The 14708-nt window shown below is 47.4% G+C and overlaps 7 protein-coding genes across 7 annotated transcripts; 3 read left to right on the top strand and 4 right to left on the bottom strand.

Moving 5' to 3' along the window:
• Positions 1-141: 141 nt before the first annotated feature.
• Positions 142-2479, bottom strand: FOXG_08948 (uncharacterized protein). The gene is made up of 6 exons (XM_018387974.1): positions 1967-2479; positions 1679-1910; positions 1607-1633; positions 1320-1557; positions 861-1274; positions 142-812 (listed from the first exon to the last, which is right to left on the bottom strand). Exons 1-6 carry the CDS (start codon positions 2042-2044, stop codon positions 314-316), a joined length of 1488 nt encoding a protein of 495 aa, XP_018245944.1. The 5' UTR covers positions 2045-2479; the 3' UTR covers positions 142-313.
• Positions 2480-3114: 635 nt separating this feature from the next.
• Positions 3115-4875, top strand: FOXG_08949 (uncharacterized protein). Its single transcript, XM_018387975.1, has 4 exons — positions 3115-3512; positions 3559-3578; positions 3623-4206; positions 4252-4875. The coding sequence occupies exons 1-4, from the start codon at positions 3305-3307 to the stop codon at positions 4631-4633; spliced, it is 1194 nt and encodes a 397-aa protein (XP_018245945.1). The 5' UTR covers positions 3115-3304; the 3' UTR covers positions 4634-4875.
• Positions 4876-4924: 49 nt separating this feature from the next.
• Positions 4925-6244, top strand: FOXG_08950 (uncharacterized protein; the record flags this gene model as incomplete). Its single annotated transcript, XM_018387976.1, has 2 exons — positions 4925-5501; positions 5547-6244. The coding sequence occupies 2 exons, from the start codon at positions 4925-4927 to the stop codon at positions 6242-6244; spliced, it is 1275 nt and encodes a 424-aa protein (XP_018245946.1).
• Positions 6245-6476: 232 nt separating this feature from the next.
• On the bottom strand, positions 6477-7976 carry FOXG_08951 (uncharacterized protein; the record flags this gene model as incomplete). The annotated part of the gene is made up of 1 exon (XM_018387977.1): positions 6477-7976. One exon carries the CDS (start codon positions 7974-7976, stop codon positions 6477-6479), a length of 1500 nt encoding a protein of 499 aa, XP_018245947.1.
• Positions 7977-8320: 344 nt separating this feature from the next.
• On the bottom strand, positions 8321-9084 carry FOXG_08952 (uncharacterized protein; the record flags this gene model as incomplete). Its single annotated transcript, XM_018387978.1, has 4 exons — positions 8321-8510; positions 8598-8772; positions 8842-8914; positions 8962-9084. The coding sequence occupies 4 exons, from the start codon at positions 9082-9084 to the stop codon at positions 8321-8323; spliced, it is 561 nt and encodes a 186-aa protein (XP_018245948.1).
• Positions 9085-9837: 753 nt separating this feature from the next.
• On the bottom strand, positions 9838-10758 carry FOXG_08953 (uncharacterized protein; the record flags this gene model as incomplete). Its single annotated transcript, XM_018387979.1, has 1 exon — positions 9838-10758. One exon carries the CDS (start codon positions 10756-10758, stop codon positions 9838-9840), a length of 921 nt encoding a protein of 306 aa, XP_018245949.1.
• Positions 10759-11519: 761 nt separating this feature from the next.
• On the top strand, positions 11520-11984 carry FOXG_08954 (uncharacterized protein; the record flags this gene model as incomplete). Its single annotated transcript, XM_018387980.1, has 1 exon — positions 11520-11984. The coding sequence occupies one exon, from the start codon at positions 11520-11522 to the stop codon at positions 11982-11984; it is 465 nt and encodes a 154-aa protein (XP_018245950.1).
• Positions 11985-14708: the final 2724 nt, after the last annotated feature.

The raw sequence follows: 14708 nt of genomic DNA on the forward strand, positions 1-14708 counted from the left end.
CTGCATACCTAAAGCAAATAAAAGCTCCGCCAGAGTGAAAACGCAAGTTTTCCAAATAAAGAATGACCATTACCACGTTTTAACACTACACTCTTGTCTTCGACTCGGCGTAGTGGGTAATCAATCATCTGTAAAGTATTGTCTTACCCTGTATTGCGCTGTCACGATTGGTGCAAGGACCCCTCTTAGGAGAGTGACGCAGAGCCGACGCGAGGCGCATGCCGACGGCACAGTAATTATGCGGCTCGCAAAGTCAATTGTAAAGCGTATAATCTCTGCATTCATATTCCTATTAAAGCTCTACTACTCTACTTTAAGCCACCTTGGAGATCTTGAATCCACCAGGTAGTCTAGTCTGGAACACTCCCTTGGGATCATACTTCTTGGCAACCTTGCGAATGAACTCAACATTCTTAGGGCCATAAGTAGAGAGAGGATCCTGGGTAAAGTCGGCGTAGTTAAGGTACTCCCAGTCAACAGCAGCACCCTGGTCGATACTGTACTGCTTCATCGTCTTGCGGAAGCGAACCATACGCTCACGAGCAATCTTCTCTTGCTCGACGCCGTTGATCATCAGCTGGACCTGGAACATGACGGCGTTGTCCTTCTCGCGGTCAAGACCAACGACGTTGCCGCCTCGCTCGAGGGAGTGCTTGGAGAAGATGGTGGGGATGGCCTGGAAGATGGCGTGGCAGATAAAGTCACCGTCGGGGGATTGAGCCTTCCAGTCGCTGACGAATTGCTTGTGCAGCTCCAGAGCCTTCTTGTACAAGCCGAGTTTGTTCTTGAAGGTGATGGCGAACCAGACGTTGCTAACAGCATTAGTATCGATGTCAGACAGAAGAGGTAATGGTACTTACCGGTATCCAGCAACAAGCTCAAGCTCAATCGTCATGTTGCGATGAGTATCCTTGCGCAAGTTGGACGTCTCGTAAGGAATCTTCCAGAAGTCGTCCAAGGCCTTTGGAGCGACAGCACCAGTTGTATCCTCATACGAAACAGTGATGCCAATCTTTCCAGCCTGAGGAGTGTAACTCCAGAAAGGAATAACAGATCCATCCTGGTAGTTCACGATATTATCGGTCCAGTCTTTGTATGCTTGGACGTGCGCATCGGTGGTTTCTTCGGCCGAGTAGGTGACTAGGCCGCCCCAGAGGAGAGGAGCGTCGAAGGCCTGAACGTCGAAGCGGGTGACGATACCAAAGTTGGCTGAGCCGCCTTTGAGGGCCTTCCATAGGTCGGCGTTGTTGTCCTTGTTGGCATTGACAATGCGTCTGATGAAACATTAGTGGACGTCGCTATGGCGTGCGTGTACATACCCATCACCGAGGACAACCTCAAAGTTGACGACCTGGTCACAACCAAAACCCCGACGGGCAGTATAAAAGGTATTGCCACCGCCAGTCAAGAAGCCAGCGACACCGACAGTCGACGTGCGACCACCTGCAGCAGTAGCACCATATGGTTCAAGGGCCCCATAGACATCTCGCCAAATAGAACCAGCCTGGATCTGAGCGACCTTCGTATTCTTGACGTACGTAGTCTTGTTCATCAATCCTGTGCATGTTAGTTGTTTCATGTTGAACCAATCGCAAGGACAACTCACCCATGTCAATAGTGACACCATCGTTAACTGCAAGCAATTAGACAAACTCAATCAAACGAGCATCCAACTCACTGTTATTCGCTGCCCAAACGGTGTGTCCACCGCTTCGAATCGCGAAATTACACTTTGTATCAGATGTCAAAGTCTTGATAATCGTAGATACATCCTTGGCACTCTCGGGCTGAACGATGCAGTAAGGCTGCAGCTGCGACGACACGGAAAAGTACGACTCAGTGCGGGTCTTGTAGCCGTTGCTATCCGGGTAGTAAACGTGCTTCAGACCCTTTGCTTCAAGTGAGGCACACTGAAACGCGAAAAGTCAGTGACATTTTCTCCTGGATGCGACAGAAATAGGCTTACGCAAGTCTCCATGGCTACAGCGGGTGAAGCAGCGAGGAGGGCTGATGCCCAAGCCAAGACTGAGGCACTCGTCTTCATGATTGCGATGAAACGGGAATATGGGATGTCACCTTGGGGGAGAGAAGCTCTGAGAACACAAGTCTGTGCGGGAACTTGGGTACTTTTTGTTGATGGGCAAGATCGTCCTGTGCAGAAGCGGCTGAGGAATTGGCGGGTTCGTGCGTCCCTGGTTCTTGGGGGAAAATCACGCAGATGGAGTCGAATGCTTGGGGGGAAGGGGGGATGCGATTGGTTCGTCAGATGGGCTGGAGGTTGGATTTGGTAAGGAATTCATGGCATTACTCGATTATGCACGTTGGTTGATCCTGCATAGATGATCTTGATCGTTTTCGGCCATGACCCCGGGATTAACATGGTTCATTACGCGGGTGAGCAGGCAAGGCCCAAGGTAAAGACGGTAAGCATCCAGGCAGACAGTATGAAGTCCGATGTGTGATACGGAGAACATCAGTTGGTGTAGGTTATCTGATCGACAATGCTCTGACAGCTTCACAATCGGGGCACCAGTTTACTTCCATCATGTCTTAGATTGACGAGATGTCAGTGCTAAATCAAGCTTAAGATCAATCGATGTCATGCTTCTGACCCTAAAAGCTAGCTCGATGTCTGCGTTGACAATGGATTAACGAGACTCTAAATAGATACGACCCAAATCTCGGTGTACCCAAGACGAAAGTTTTCAGGGGAACCATTGTTCCCTCAATCAGCGGCACATGCGAACGACTCTGCATTCTGCAACCCTCAGGGGATATTATCCGAGCGTTACATCGGCAGTTGGGGATGACGGTTCGCAATCAACCGTAAAAGGCGGGGATTCATGACGATCTCTGATCTCGAGTCATGACCCTTGTTCACAGCCCGTTACAGCGCGGAATTACCGTGAGAACAGACCAGCCAAAAACTGTGTTTTCTTCAAGTCTAGACTCGTTATGGAAGGCCGGCATAACTAATTCTCTCTACCCGGACGGCCCGTCAAGTTTGACGTTTTATTTTTTCCATCTAATCTCGCCTGACGTTTCCCCAATAATTAAGGTTCAACCCCAGCAACGTCTTTGTCGTCTCTTTTCTCACTGGATGCTGTGCCCCTTTGCGTAGTGATCACCAAATCACGTTCAGATGTATATCAGTAGAGGATGTGACTGTAGAGATTTACACGATTTGATGCCCAAGTTGACACCTAACGATTTTGCGTCTCATTATTTTGCATTTCATCCCGTCATGTCGTTCTGAGTTAAACTGCGCGAGAATAAACTCTCGGCCGATTGAAAGTTTGCTACAATGTCGTTTCCTGTCGTCAATGGTGTTGAGGTTGCAGTGCCGCCCCCAACGGGGTACAGAGTTGACTTTGAGAACCCGGAGACTGATGCGTCGATGGTGAGGAATGCGTATTGGATTTTTGGACTGGAGTTTGCGATAGCGACGGCATTTTTGGGGCAGCGGATGTATACGAATGCAGTGATTTTGCGAAAGTTCTTGATTGACGATTGTAAGTTGTGCTTTTACGTGCGTGGGCTCATACTAATTGCTTGCAGATTTAATTCTTTTCGCTTGGGTACGAGAACCAGTCCGCCTCAATGACACTGACTAACCATTTAGGTCCTTTCTATTGCGGCTCAATCATGTCTGCTCAATGCATACAGTCGCAAACTACTCGGCGTCCATGCATGGGAGATGCCAATCGACAGCAACACCGAGGCTAACCTACTCGTTATGTGTACAACACTGACGTACATCCCGACGACAATCCTCTCGAAGCTGACGCTCTGCTTCTTCTACTACCGCCTCTCGCCGTCTCTATGGTATCAATACTCGGTCTACTTCACCGGTTTCCTCTGCAGTGCTAGTCTCGTCGGCATCTGGTTCAGTGTTCTGTTTGCATGCAAGCCTATTGCTGCAGGATGGGATGTGAGGATGTCGGTTGGAGCTACTTGCATCAACCGTCCTCCCATTTATATCACCCAGGCTGCCTTTGGTTGCATCACTGATGTGATGCTGCTGGTGTTACCCATTCCAACTGTCATCGGTCTACAAATGTCTACTCGACAGAAGCTTGGTCTTGTCGGACTATTCGCTATCGGTTCCATCACTCTCATCACGTCCATTGTCCGACTGGTCCTCCTGCTGCCGAGCTTGTCAAATCCCGATCAAAGCTGGTCATTGGCAGAAGGTTGCCTTTGGGTGTAAGTCCTCAATCTTCTTTCATGTAATCCAGCTGACCCAGACAGCATCATTGAAGCCAACCTTCTCATTATGTGCGGCTCCCTCCCAACACTTCGTGTCTTTCTCAAGAACGTCGCCCCTAGAGTTCTCGGCGACAAAAGTACACGAAAAGGCAGCGAAGAACAAAGTGGAAGCGCCAACTTTGGTCTCCATACCTTTGGTGGTTCAAATGGTCCACGACGCAAGTTTGATACGCTCGTGGAGCTGGAGCATGATACTCACTTCAATAGAGCAAGCCTGCGACCTGAAGGCATGGGTAAAACGGATGTGAATATTTATAGTGGACGGTCGGATGAGTCTTTGGAGAATAACGCAACGGGGGATAATGATAGTGAGGACGGGATACTGCAGACGCGCACTACGACTGTTCAGTACACGAATATGTAACTTACGATGGATGAAAACTGTAATAATAATTGAATTGGACCCCGCCATGAGGAGGTTTAGCTTTCTAGCCACCAGCGATGGCGAAGAGTATATTGCCCAAATGTGTTAACTTGTGTTCTTTACCTTTGCGTTGGGGCTGAAGCCTCTCAATCCCTGGTCTATTTGGCTTATCTGCGTCAGTCCTTATCTGGTCGGCGGCTCGACCTTAAATTAGCAACGTGAAGCGGGGTTCAGAAGCTGAGACAACAACTTAGCTTCGACAATTCCTTACGGGACAAATATTAAATCAACATGTCAAACACGCGTATTGAGATCGACCCTGAGGGTGATACTCTCATAATCCTTCCAGTCAAGCCTGCTTCTACTCAATCTGAAGGCCCAGACCATCCTATTGAGAAGCACTTTCTCTGTTCCAAGAAACACCTGACCCTTGCCTCTCGTCGGGCAGCAAAGCTCTTCTCAAGCCAGTTCAAGGAGGCTTCGGTCGAATCTGATGGTCTTTATCACTGGAAGTTTGAAGGTATCTTTAACGCTGAAGCATTTGAGCTTGTCTTGAAGATCATCCATGGCAAAACACGTGATGTCCCCCGCAATGTCAAGCTGGATCTATTAGCCGACATTGCGACGATCGTCGACGATCTAGAGTGCCATGAGGCTGTGGCGTTCTTCAGCACGAACTGGCTCTTGGGATGGCCAGTTGGATGGCCCAGCACTGAAGAGTTGAGGGACAAGCCATTGGCTCAGCTGATCCTAGCATCGTTCGTCTTTGAGCACGCATCGCTTTTCAAGACCTCCACCAAAATGGCTATAAGACACAACATCGATGTCATATCCACGTATGAATTGCCGATCCGAGCAGATGTTTCTGGTACGTTGGATAGTATAAATGAATGACATCAACTGACGATTCAAGATAAAATCGAAAGCACTAGAATCGACATTATGCAGCGTCTTATTGATAGGCTAGATAAACTTCAGACTAAGATCCTTGCAGACAAAGTGGGCTGCAATGAAGCATGCCGAGCTATGCTACTGGGAAGTTTGCTACAAGCGATGAAGAAGTTGGAACTCTACCCTCGCCCTTCGTCGCCATTCCCTAAGCTATCCCTCGACAATCTTCTCGCATCGTTGGCAAAGGTGCAGTCACCAGCCTATTTTGGCCCAAAAAGCCAGGGTCTCGTCCTGAATTCCTCTGGAAAATGGAATCTTGAGACTACGCCGCTCGTGGCTGGAGGTCTTTTTGGGAACCGATCTGATCAAAGTGGCCCCACTCAGTCTCCAGCTTCTGGTGGCCTTTTTGGCAACAGTCCTGATCCTCAGAGCACTAATACAACCCAAGATACTCGCAAGTTCGGTGGCATTCCTCAGACTCCCAGCAGTCCCTTTGGGACTCCTTTTTCTCAGAGTAGTAACATTCCTCGAGAGACAATTGGTTTGTTTGGTAACAAGGCTAGCTCCAGTGTTGTAAAACCCCCACTGGTCGAGAGCGAAGAACAGCCAGCGACTCTTGTTAAGCACAACTGTCGCTTGAAGGGGCTTATTGATCCCTTGATAAATGCAGCTGAAAAGGAAATCACAGGGCTGAAACTTGCAGACTTTCCTCGACCGTAGTGGTATAATAGCTATGCAGAGAGGGTCGATAGGGGCAATCCATATTATTTAGCCTCTGGCTCGTGACGAATTCTAGTTGATGTTAATATCTTTCTAAAACTCCCTGCTAGAGACTCTGTTTCACCAAGGATGGGGCGAATTATGGCCATAAGCTGATGTTAATCGTGCACCTATCTCGTCCATGACTTCTGTATTAGAAGATGAGTATAGTCCGTATAAAGAACTATCAACTTTACATAAATGCAGCCCCATCCCTGTCAAGAGCCCAATCAACTAAAAGCTCAGCATTATCTTCAATCTCCTCCCTAAAACCCAGCAACCACCTCCATTTACTTTCGATAGCATCAGACTGACGGACCCATTCGTCGTAAACACCATCAAGAAACCGGTGGTGCGAATTCTCAGCATCAATCTCTTTCGCCTTATCCACCAGATCTTTCCATTGTCTGCGACGAGTGTGGATAAGGTCAAGATCTTCACGTAATAAGCTCAAATTGTTGCCTGGGTTAAACGATAGCGTCTGCTCAACGAGGACTCTCCACTCCCCAGCCTCGATTTGTGGAAGGCGGCAGACCCGCGCGAAGAGATGGGAGTTGAATTGGTGGTACAGCTGTGATGAGAGGCCGGTAACCCTCTTGTTCAGGAGAGTCACAAACCATGTCTTCAAACTTTCAGCGAGTTTTCCACGGCCTCTGGTGTCAACAAGGCATCTGTTGCAGCAGCCCTTGTCGTAATCTTGGCTTAACAACTCTGTTTCCCTGCATATACTGTGCCTCCATCCGGTACATAGTCCTTCTGTTCGAAAAGACCGAATCTCTTGCCAGCGCTCGCATTTGCTGCACCGAGCCATGTACATGGAATACAGATATCCACTGACGCTGGGGTTTTCGACGGGCGGTTCCTTGCTTTTCAAGGTACTCAAGAATCCTGGGAAATGACGATCCAGCTCTGTCGCAAAAGAGACCCGCCGACTCGGGACGACGGGAAAGTTTCGACTGCCACGATCGCCCGCACACCGAGTGTAAGACAAGAAGCCTTTGCGGAATCGACACTCATTACACTTCCGAAGATACCTCTTCTTACCACAGTCGTCGTTCTCAATCAATAGCGCGATTCTGTCGAACAGCTCCAGTTGTTCGTCATTGTCCATATCGCGAAAGTCTTTCTCAAACAACCTTTCAAACCCAACCAAATCTGACACGTTTAAATTGTCCAAGTGTTCAGCAGTATCCCCTTCGACGTCACACATAACGCCTTTAGTCACCGCGAAAAAGTACAGCTCGCGCCTGCTTTTCTCCAAACGATGTTCTTCAGAGCCGCGCATCAGTCGATGCTGAGACCGCCAGCAGAGGCGATGTTCCCAGGTAGTAATCATGCGAGCAGCATCAGAGTTCGGGAGAGGCTTCCGGTAGCCCAGCCGCAGTAGGGATTGGTTGTCAAAGCATTTGTGGGAAAGAAGACGCAGACAATCTGTGCAAGCCCAACGCATTGATTCCCAAGCTTCATCTTGCCAACCAGGTTTCAACTTGCTGTCCCTCGATCGAAAGATGAGAGTTGGACCGCCATGCTCATTTGACAACTCGAGTTGAAGAAGACGCTCGACTAGATTTTTTTTTTGCGGGTTTATAAGACGTCTGAAGTGCCTGCTGGATTGGCTCAATGAAATGAGGCCGATAGGGTCGAGGAGACGGATAACCTGGCATTGGATCTCGTTCGGAAAGTCAATAAACATGGTGACGAAGTATGTATCTAAATGTCTGAAGAATTAATTACTGGAGGCTTTTGGTCCATAGAGTGAAAGGTGTTATAGGTCTAGTATTATTAGGTTAATTCGACAGTGAGTTATATAATGAACAGCATTAACGAACATGGATGGCTGACTGAGGCTCAGTTTCCAATTATTGGTTTTAGGCAGCCAACCGTCTTAGCCTATTTTGGCAGGTAGGATCTTATTTACAGAGGTTTCTTAAGGCACCGATTCAATCTAGACAAGGGTTAATAGATGAAATACATAAGATTTAGCCTATTGCGTATCACAGACTCTCGTTTACATTAACCTTTTCCCAAGATTCCCTACTAGAGACTCTCTCCCACCAAGAACCGATGTTTGCACGCTGCTCTGAGGCAGACCTGGTCAGCTTGGCGAAGCATTTGCATAGCCGGCATGTAGAGTATATCCATGACAGTAAACTCTGCACCGCCGAGATAGTCCTGAGTCGCAAGGATCTTGTCAAGGACGTCAAGCTTGGCGTGAAGCTCTGTAACCCTGGTCTGGGTAGCAATCTCATCCGAGAGATGCCCATGGCCCTGTAAATGTCAGTGAAAGTTACGTCAGACAATGCACCAAACCTACGGGTTGAAGAACTTGAGGTACAGAACTTGAAGCGCGGCGTCAAAGACTTGAGAGTATCCCACCGACGCAAACTTTTCGAAAAGAGCCCAGCCTTGAACATCGTCAACGGCTGGAAGAAGGTCATTGCCTTGATCGCGGTACTTGGAGGAAAGATAGCGGGCGATTGCTCGGAATTCTGCGGCTAGTTGGATTATGGCTAGAGAAGAGTGGCTGCATAATCGTGTTCCAGCCAGTAAGTGCATACCATATAGACGGAGTGAACCATCTTCGAGAGCAGGAATTTGGCCAAACAGCATCATTTCCTCATAAGGAGGTTTCTAACAACAATTTTCAGATCAAGAAAGCTGTAGAAGAAAAGAAGTACCTTTTGTTCTCCGGCAATGAAGTTCACATTTATAAACTCATAGTCGATGCCTTTCTCTGCCAAGACGAGCAGAACGCGTCGGGTACATAATGAAGCCGGATGACCATAGAGCTTGATAGCCATGATGAATTTGGAAATAGTAGTTACTCTTTCTGTCCTGGAGAAACGCTTTGGAACTGTAGAAGTGAAGCTATAACTCCAGGTCTGGCATTTTTATGTCTTCGATATGGCTGATCTCACTTGGTAGGGTGCTTCTTGTTTCTACAAATTCAAGCTGACAAACCTGTGAACAACGAAAAGCGAATGCTCGGGGTTAAGGTCGGCATTAGTCTCAGTGATTGCTAATGGAAGAGTCTAAGATAGCTTGTCGATGGCTGTATTTACAATCACAGACATTAACTTTGTCCGGCCATGTCTATGCTCAAATGCTCAGGTGTCTGTTATTCCTCGTTTTTAAGGTATAAAGTACGTGCTGCAATGGTTACGAAGAGGTTAATAGTAATTAAAAAGTCTTGATAAGAAGAAGTTCTTCAGGCTATGTAGTAGATAAATAGCCTTAGGCTGGAAAGTTCTATCATTCAACATCTACGTGCTTACCTTTGTTGACCACAGGCCCCCGTTTTAAACAATACGCATCAACACAGCCAGTGGAATACTAACAATTTACAAATTAAGAAGAGATGTTTACTTCTATCACTATACCACTGGGCAAGCAGGTGATAGTTGGGCGGTCTTCCCTAGATCACCGCAGGTAGCTAATAACAACTCCATCCAGGTGAGCTAATTCTTTAATAACAGAATTCTATTCTATTCTTCTATGTAACTATACTTGTTTTGAGAACCTCGTCTATCAGGTCTTAGATTGTCTGTCAAGATCTAGATATCGGGATTTTGTCGGAGGAACTCTTCCATCGAAGTAGTCTTGACTTTCAGTTTCTCGTTGTCAAGGTTCTTGAGTGAATAAGTCCCGTCCAGTTGGAATAGCTGGTAGAAAAGGCCAATGAAGCCATAGTAGTCGTTATATGGCTTTTGCTCTCTCATGCTGTAGGCAAGTTTCCTGAGATCATCAAGAGAACCCCGCTCCTTGAAGGTGATTTCAATACCTCTGACTTCTTTGTAGATCTTTGCAAGTTCGCGGGGCGAATAGGCACCAGAGTGTAATTCCCAAAATCCTCCCTCAGGCGCGTCGTCACGCTCAATGACGGCGGCGGAGAGTTCGGCTGCGTCCTTCTCCGTGGTCAAGTCCCACTTCTCGTGGCCAGTTCCCCAGATATCTACAGTTTTGTTCTCTGGGTCCCATGGACCGTTGTAGGCAGGAGAGAAGTTTCCGTGACCAGGAACAGAAAAGTATACCTCGGTCAGACCACCAGTCAAGAGCCAGATGGGCTTGATGGTTGAGGTCAGCTTGGCCTGTTGATAAAAGGCGATGCAAGCATCATAACTCTGATGCATGCCAAGTTGAAGCTCTCTCCAGTCACAGTTCCAGCTTGCAGCAAGAAAGCGACTGATGCCAGCTCGCTCGGCGGCGCGCAGGAGGAGTAGCTGGGCATCGAGGTGCATCACCGGAGTTCCTGCGTAGGCACAGATGACAGCATCAACCCCATTGCAGGCTCGATCCAAAGCATCAACATCCCAATAATTCTGGATCTTAGCAAAACTCTCAAGCTTCGAGCGCTGCTCCTCTGTGAGCTTATCGGGAGATCGACCAAGACCTCGGACCTTGTGCCCACGAGAGGAGAGGCTCTCAATCAAATGTAGGCCAAGATTGCCAGTGACACCAGTGACGAGGACAAGCATAGTGGGAAGTTGAATGGCTGAGAAAGGGGATGAGAATAATGTGATAGGGATACTGGTAAAGTGATGATGAGATGGTAGCAAGATAATTGCTATCTCATTTATAGGTCATCTTCTTGTAGTTGCCCAACGTGTATGTGTGCTGGATCGGCTTTAACTATTAACATTCATCCATCTCCGACATCTAGGATCATAGTGGTCGTCAACATCCACGAAATTTCAAACCAATTCATCGCTTGAAACAACGTACTGGGGCTTCCAAAATGGGCTAGCAGTTCCGGACTGAAGTCACTATGAAGCTGACAAATGAAGCATTTAAAAACTCTCGGCCAATTATTGCTAACTTCTCGGTAGTTTGGGTTGACAATTGACCGCTTAGTCATGACCTTGCTAGTTATTGAGAATGAATGGTGCTCTTTTTCTTGTCATAACCCCAGTATTGTTTCAAGAGGCGCCATCCTCGGAGCCGGAGAAGCTCATAATTGCGAGATAGTTGGAATCAACTCCATATGCTAACATCATCTGTCTTGGCACGTAATTAGCGGTTTCTTCTGGTTCTGGTGGCTTCTATAAGGAAGACATCTTAGTCATGGGGATTTAACACGACAGGTATGATGACCAAGTGGGCACTCACGGAGACGACTGTCAGTCCAAGAATAAACATACATAAGCCACCTCATGATCGAAGTCAGCGATCTGAGAAAGCACTCCAACCGTCATCTTTGCATACAATTCAATTATCTATTCTCTCCAACTTCACAACCATGTCCCAAACCCAAGAGCTCGTCCCATACACTACTGTCACTCGCGACATCTACGCACCCATCGGCGAAGTCTGGGGTATCTTGGGAGGATTTGGGGCTGAGAAGGCCTGGTATCCGGGATGCATCAAGCTCAGTCTAGAGGGCTTTGGCATCGGCAGCATCCGTAGATTCAGCTACGAGTATCCTGAAGGGCCACAAAAGGGGCAGCGCTACGAGTTCTCAGAAGAGATGACTGAAGTCGACGCTTCGAACCACTCAATGACATTTAGAGTCCGAAGGCCCGATTACCCTGACATGGTCGCGTTCGGAACAACCGCGTTGGAATACCTTGGCCCTAACAAGACCCGCTTCATTTGGAGCTCCAAGGGGAGCCCACTGCCGGAAGAGTATCAGCAAGTCTTGAACAAGGACCTCGAATCTCGATTCGCCGGACTCATTGCGGCAATTGCAAAGCAGGTGGAATGATGGTTGTTGGCCGAGTCGAACTCAGAATCGGTGTCATTGTATAGTCAGTGTGCTGGTTAAGTGTACTGAGATTGGCAGTTTGACCATGCTGGAGAGGGAGCCGTTGAAGCCCGTATGCTGTATGAAGTGGGCTGCAGTATTTGAATAGACTATAAATGTGTATTGAGAAGCATTAACTGGGCGAACTATAAGAGTTATATCATTGCCGTACTATGACTAGATGTCAGATTATCAATATGAGACAGAAAATTAACATTCATCATGAAAACAAGTATAGAAATAGTTATGACTTCTAGCCAGTATGTGAACACTTAACAGACTCGACTTACGGCGCCTTGTCTTGCTGCACTCTCGATTCAATAACGGGATGGCAAGGCTAGCCACTTGATACCTATACCATTGCTCACCCACAACAAGCTAGGCGACTGATATATTTTATATAAGAAAGTTTCTTGCAGGAGGAACCTGCATCGTGGCGAATAATTGAGTTAAGCGTATCGGGTTATCGGACTCTATTGCTATCACAGCCTTTGAGATACACAAGTTCGTAATCAGGCCTAGGACAACCCACCATTATTAAATACATTTAAAATCCACAGGATCATTTACATTGCTGCATTTGTACTTCGAAGCTTCTACAGGTGGATTAACCGCACTATTCGTCAGTTCAATGTCGTCCATGCTGATACATCACAGCCGTTCTGTGATCTGCTGCATTGGAACTCAGCAATATAACTAGACTCAATCGTTCCGCTAATGCCAGCGTACAAAACATTGTGGATATCAAAAGTAGATGTAGTGCAATTAGCTTTTGCACATTCGTGTAGCACTGATTGATCGCCAGCGGTATCTGCAGGTCCGATGATCCCCCACTTCTCAAAGTGCGGGGATCCCAGTGTGGTCATACAAAACGCCTCAAGCCCTTCGTAGCTCTACAGTAAAACCTTGCACTGCCCCCAAAGTAAAAATGGCTCAGAAAGTAGGCATCATCTCTAATCCATTACCATTGGCATAATGATATGCCGAGCACCTATCGAATTTCCCTAGGCCGGGGCGGACAAAAGGAAGAAAGCCAGGTATAATGGATTAACGTGTATGATAAGCGAGTGTCACAGATAAGCGAGTGTCACAAAAATCTCAACCTCTTGACTTTAAATCGCTTTAAAACCACCATAAACCATCTAATCAATTAAAACTACTCGCTATACTCTTCTCCTGGGGTCTCAATCACTACCCGACAGGTCCTTGCATTATGCCCGGCCTTGCCGCATACACCGCAACGCCGACCACCCGGGCGCTCCGACCTTCCTCGAGCACCATTTCTAGATGATTCGGCCACTACCTGCGCATCAACATCCATCTGATCAACTACTTGCGATGCTTCCTGTACTGTCATCGCCCCTCCTTTCTGTAGTCTAGTCCTTTTTGCCCTTCGGCGCCGGCTTAGTATCTTATTTGCTTGTTCAAGATCCTTTAACCTAGCCTCTACTAAGGCTAGCCGATGTAGAGCTGCCTTTGTTGCTTTAGTACTAGACTTTAAAGCTTCAATTATTGACTCTGGGGAGCTGCTTTTATGACTTCTGATTCGCCTTTCGAGGTATTCAGATTGAGATTGAGCCTCAGTTGCTGTCTTTGGGGTCTTTGAAACCCATGGGGTCGAAGGGTTAGCAGCCTCCCCGGGAGGCGTTGGAGTCCGTAGCTGCACATCAAGCTTTGAGATTACATTTTCCGGGTTAAGAGGAGCAAGACCAGCTCCTCTAAAACCTCCCCGGATATTGCTTTCAGTAAAAGTATCTTTAAATGCAGCATAAAAGGCAGAAAAGAACTCGGTCTTAGAAATATGGGTTATAGAGCATCTAATCAGATGCTCTATTTCTCGACCATAAGCCTGTTTTAGCGGCCCAAAGCACCCAACATCAAGGGGTTGGAGTAGGTGAGATGCATGAGCAGGCATACAGAGCGTGATAATCTTGTTCTCCTGGCAATATCTCTCGAAATCGGCCGAGTGGTGGCTTTCGTGACCATCAAGGATCAGAAGACGATACCGAGCATTTAACCGTTTAGTTGTAGATCGATCAAAGTGCTTTAGCCACTCGAGACCCAGCTCGTTATTTGTCCATCCATTTTGGCTCGTTGCAATAACCCAATCGCCTGGGAGGTCGCATTCTCGGTACCAATTCGCAAGGTGATATTGGCCTGCACCAATGATAAACGGCGCGATCGATTGGCCTTCTGCGTTAATCGCCTGGATCACAGTAATCCATTCCCGGTTTCCAGGCTGCACTGATTTTGGTCTTGCTTGCCTTTCTGAACCGGTGACAACCATTCCGGCCATAATAACGCCCATCATAAAGCCAGTCTCATCAAAGTTCCAGATATCATCTGATCGGATACCATACTTCGCGATTGTGTTCTGTACAAGCCTGAACCAGCCACGAATAATAGTCGGATCTTCGCATTTAGCTCTTTGATAGTCATATTTGCGAAATAAACGCGTCTTTAGCTCTGGTTGTCGCTTTATGAAGTTATGAGCCCAGCGCTTGCCAACAGGTGACGCGTCGCGGTCTATAAGCAGAGAATTGGCCATTTCTTCCACAAAACGCAATCGCGAGGGAAATCCTCGCGAATCTAGGTCAAGGACGAATTGAACTATTATCTGTTCCTCTAGATCAGATAGTTTCCGTGAGTTTGGGATGGAATCGCGTCGTGAATGAATGCCATGTT

The sequence above is a fragment of the Fusarium oxysporum genome, chromosome 9 (assembly GCF_000149955.1).
Source record: "Fusarium oxysporum f. sp. lycopersici 4287 chromosome 9, whole genome shotgun sequence".
Lineage (NCBI taxonomy): Eukaryota > Fungi > Ascomycota > Sordariomycetes > Hypocreales > Nectriaceae > Fusarium > Fusarium oxysporum.

Coding starts and splice junctions, on each gene's coding strand:
- FOXG_08948 (XM_018387974.1), bottom strand. CDS start 2,044: ATGAAGACGAGTGCCTCAGTCTTGGCTTGGGCATCAGCCCTCCTCGCT. Junction 1,634..1,678: donor CGTTTGGGCAGCGAATAACA/GTGAGTTGGATG, acceptor AATTGCTTGCAG/TTAACGATGGTGTCACTATT. Junction 813..860: donor GAGCTTGTTGCTGGATACCG/GTAAGTACCATT, acceptor TAATGCTGTTAG/CAACGTCTGGTTCGCCATCA.
- FOXG_08949 (XM_018387975.1), top strand. CDS start 3,305: ATGTCGTTTCCTGTCGTCAATGGTGTTGAGGTTGCAGTGCCGCCCCCA. Junction 3,513..3,558: donor AAAGTTCTTGATTGACGATT/GTAAGTTGTGCT, acceptor AATTGCTTGCAG/ATTTAATTCTTTTCGCTTGG. Junction 3,579..3,622: donor ATTTAATTCTTTTCGCTTGG/GTACGAGAACCA, acceptor CTAACCATTTAG/GTCCTTTCTATTGCGGCTCA.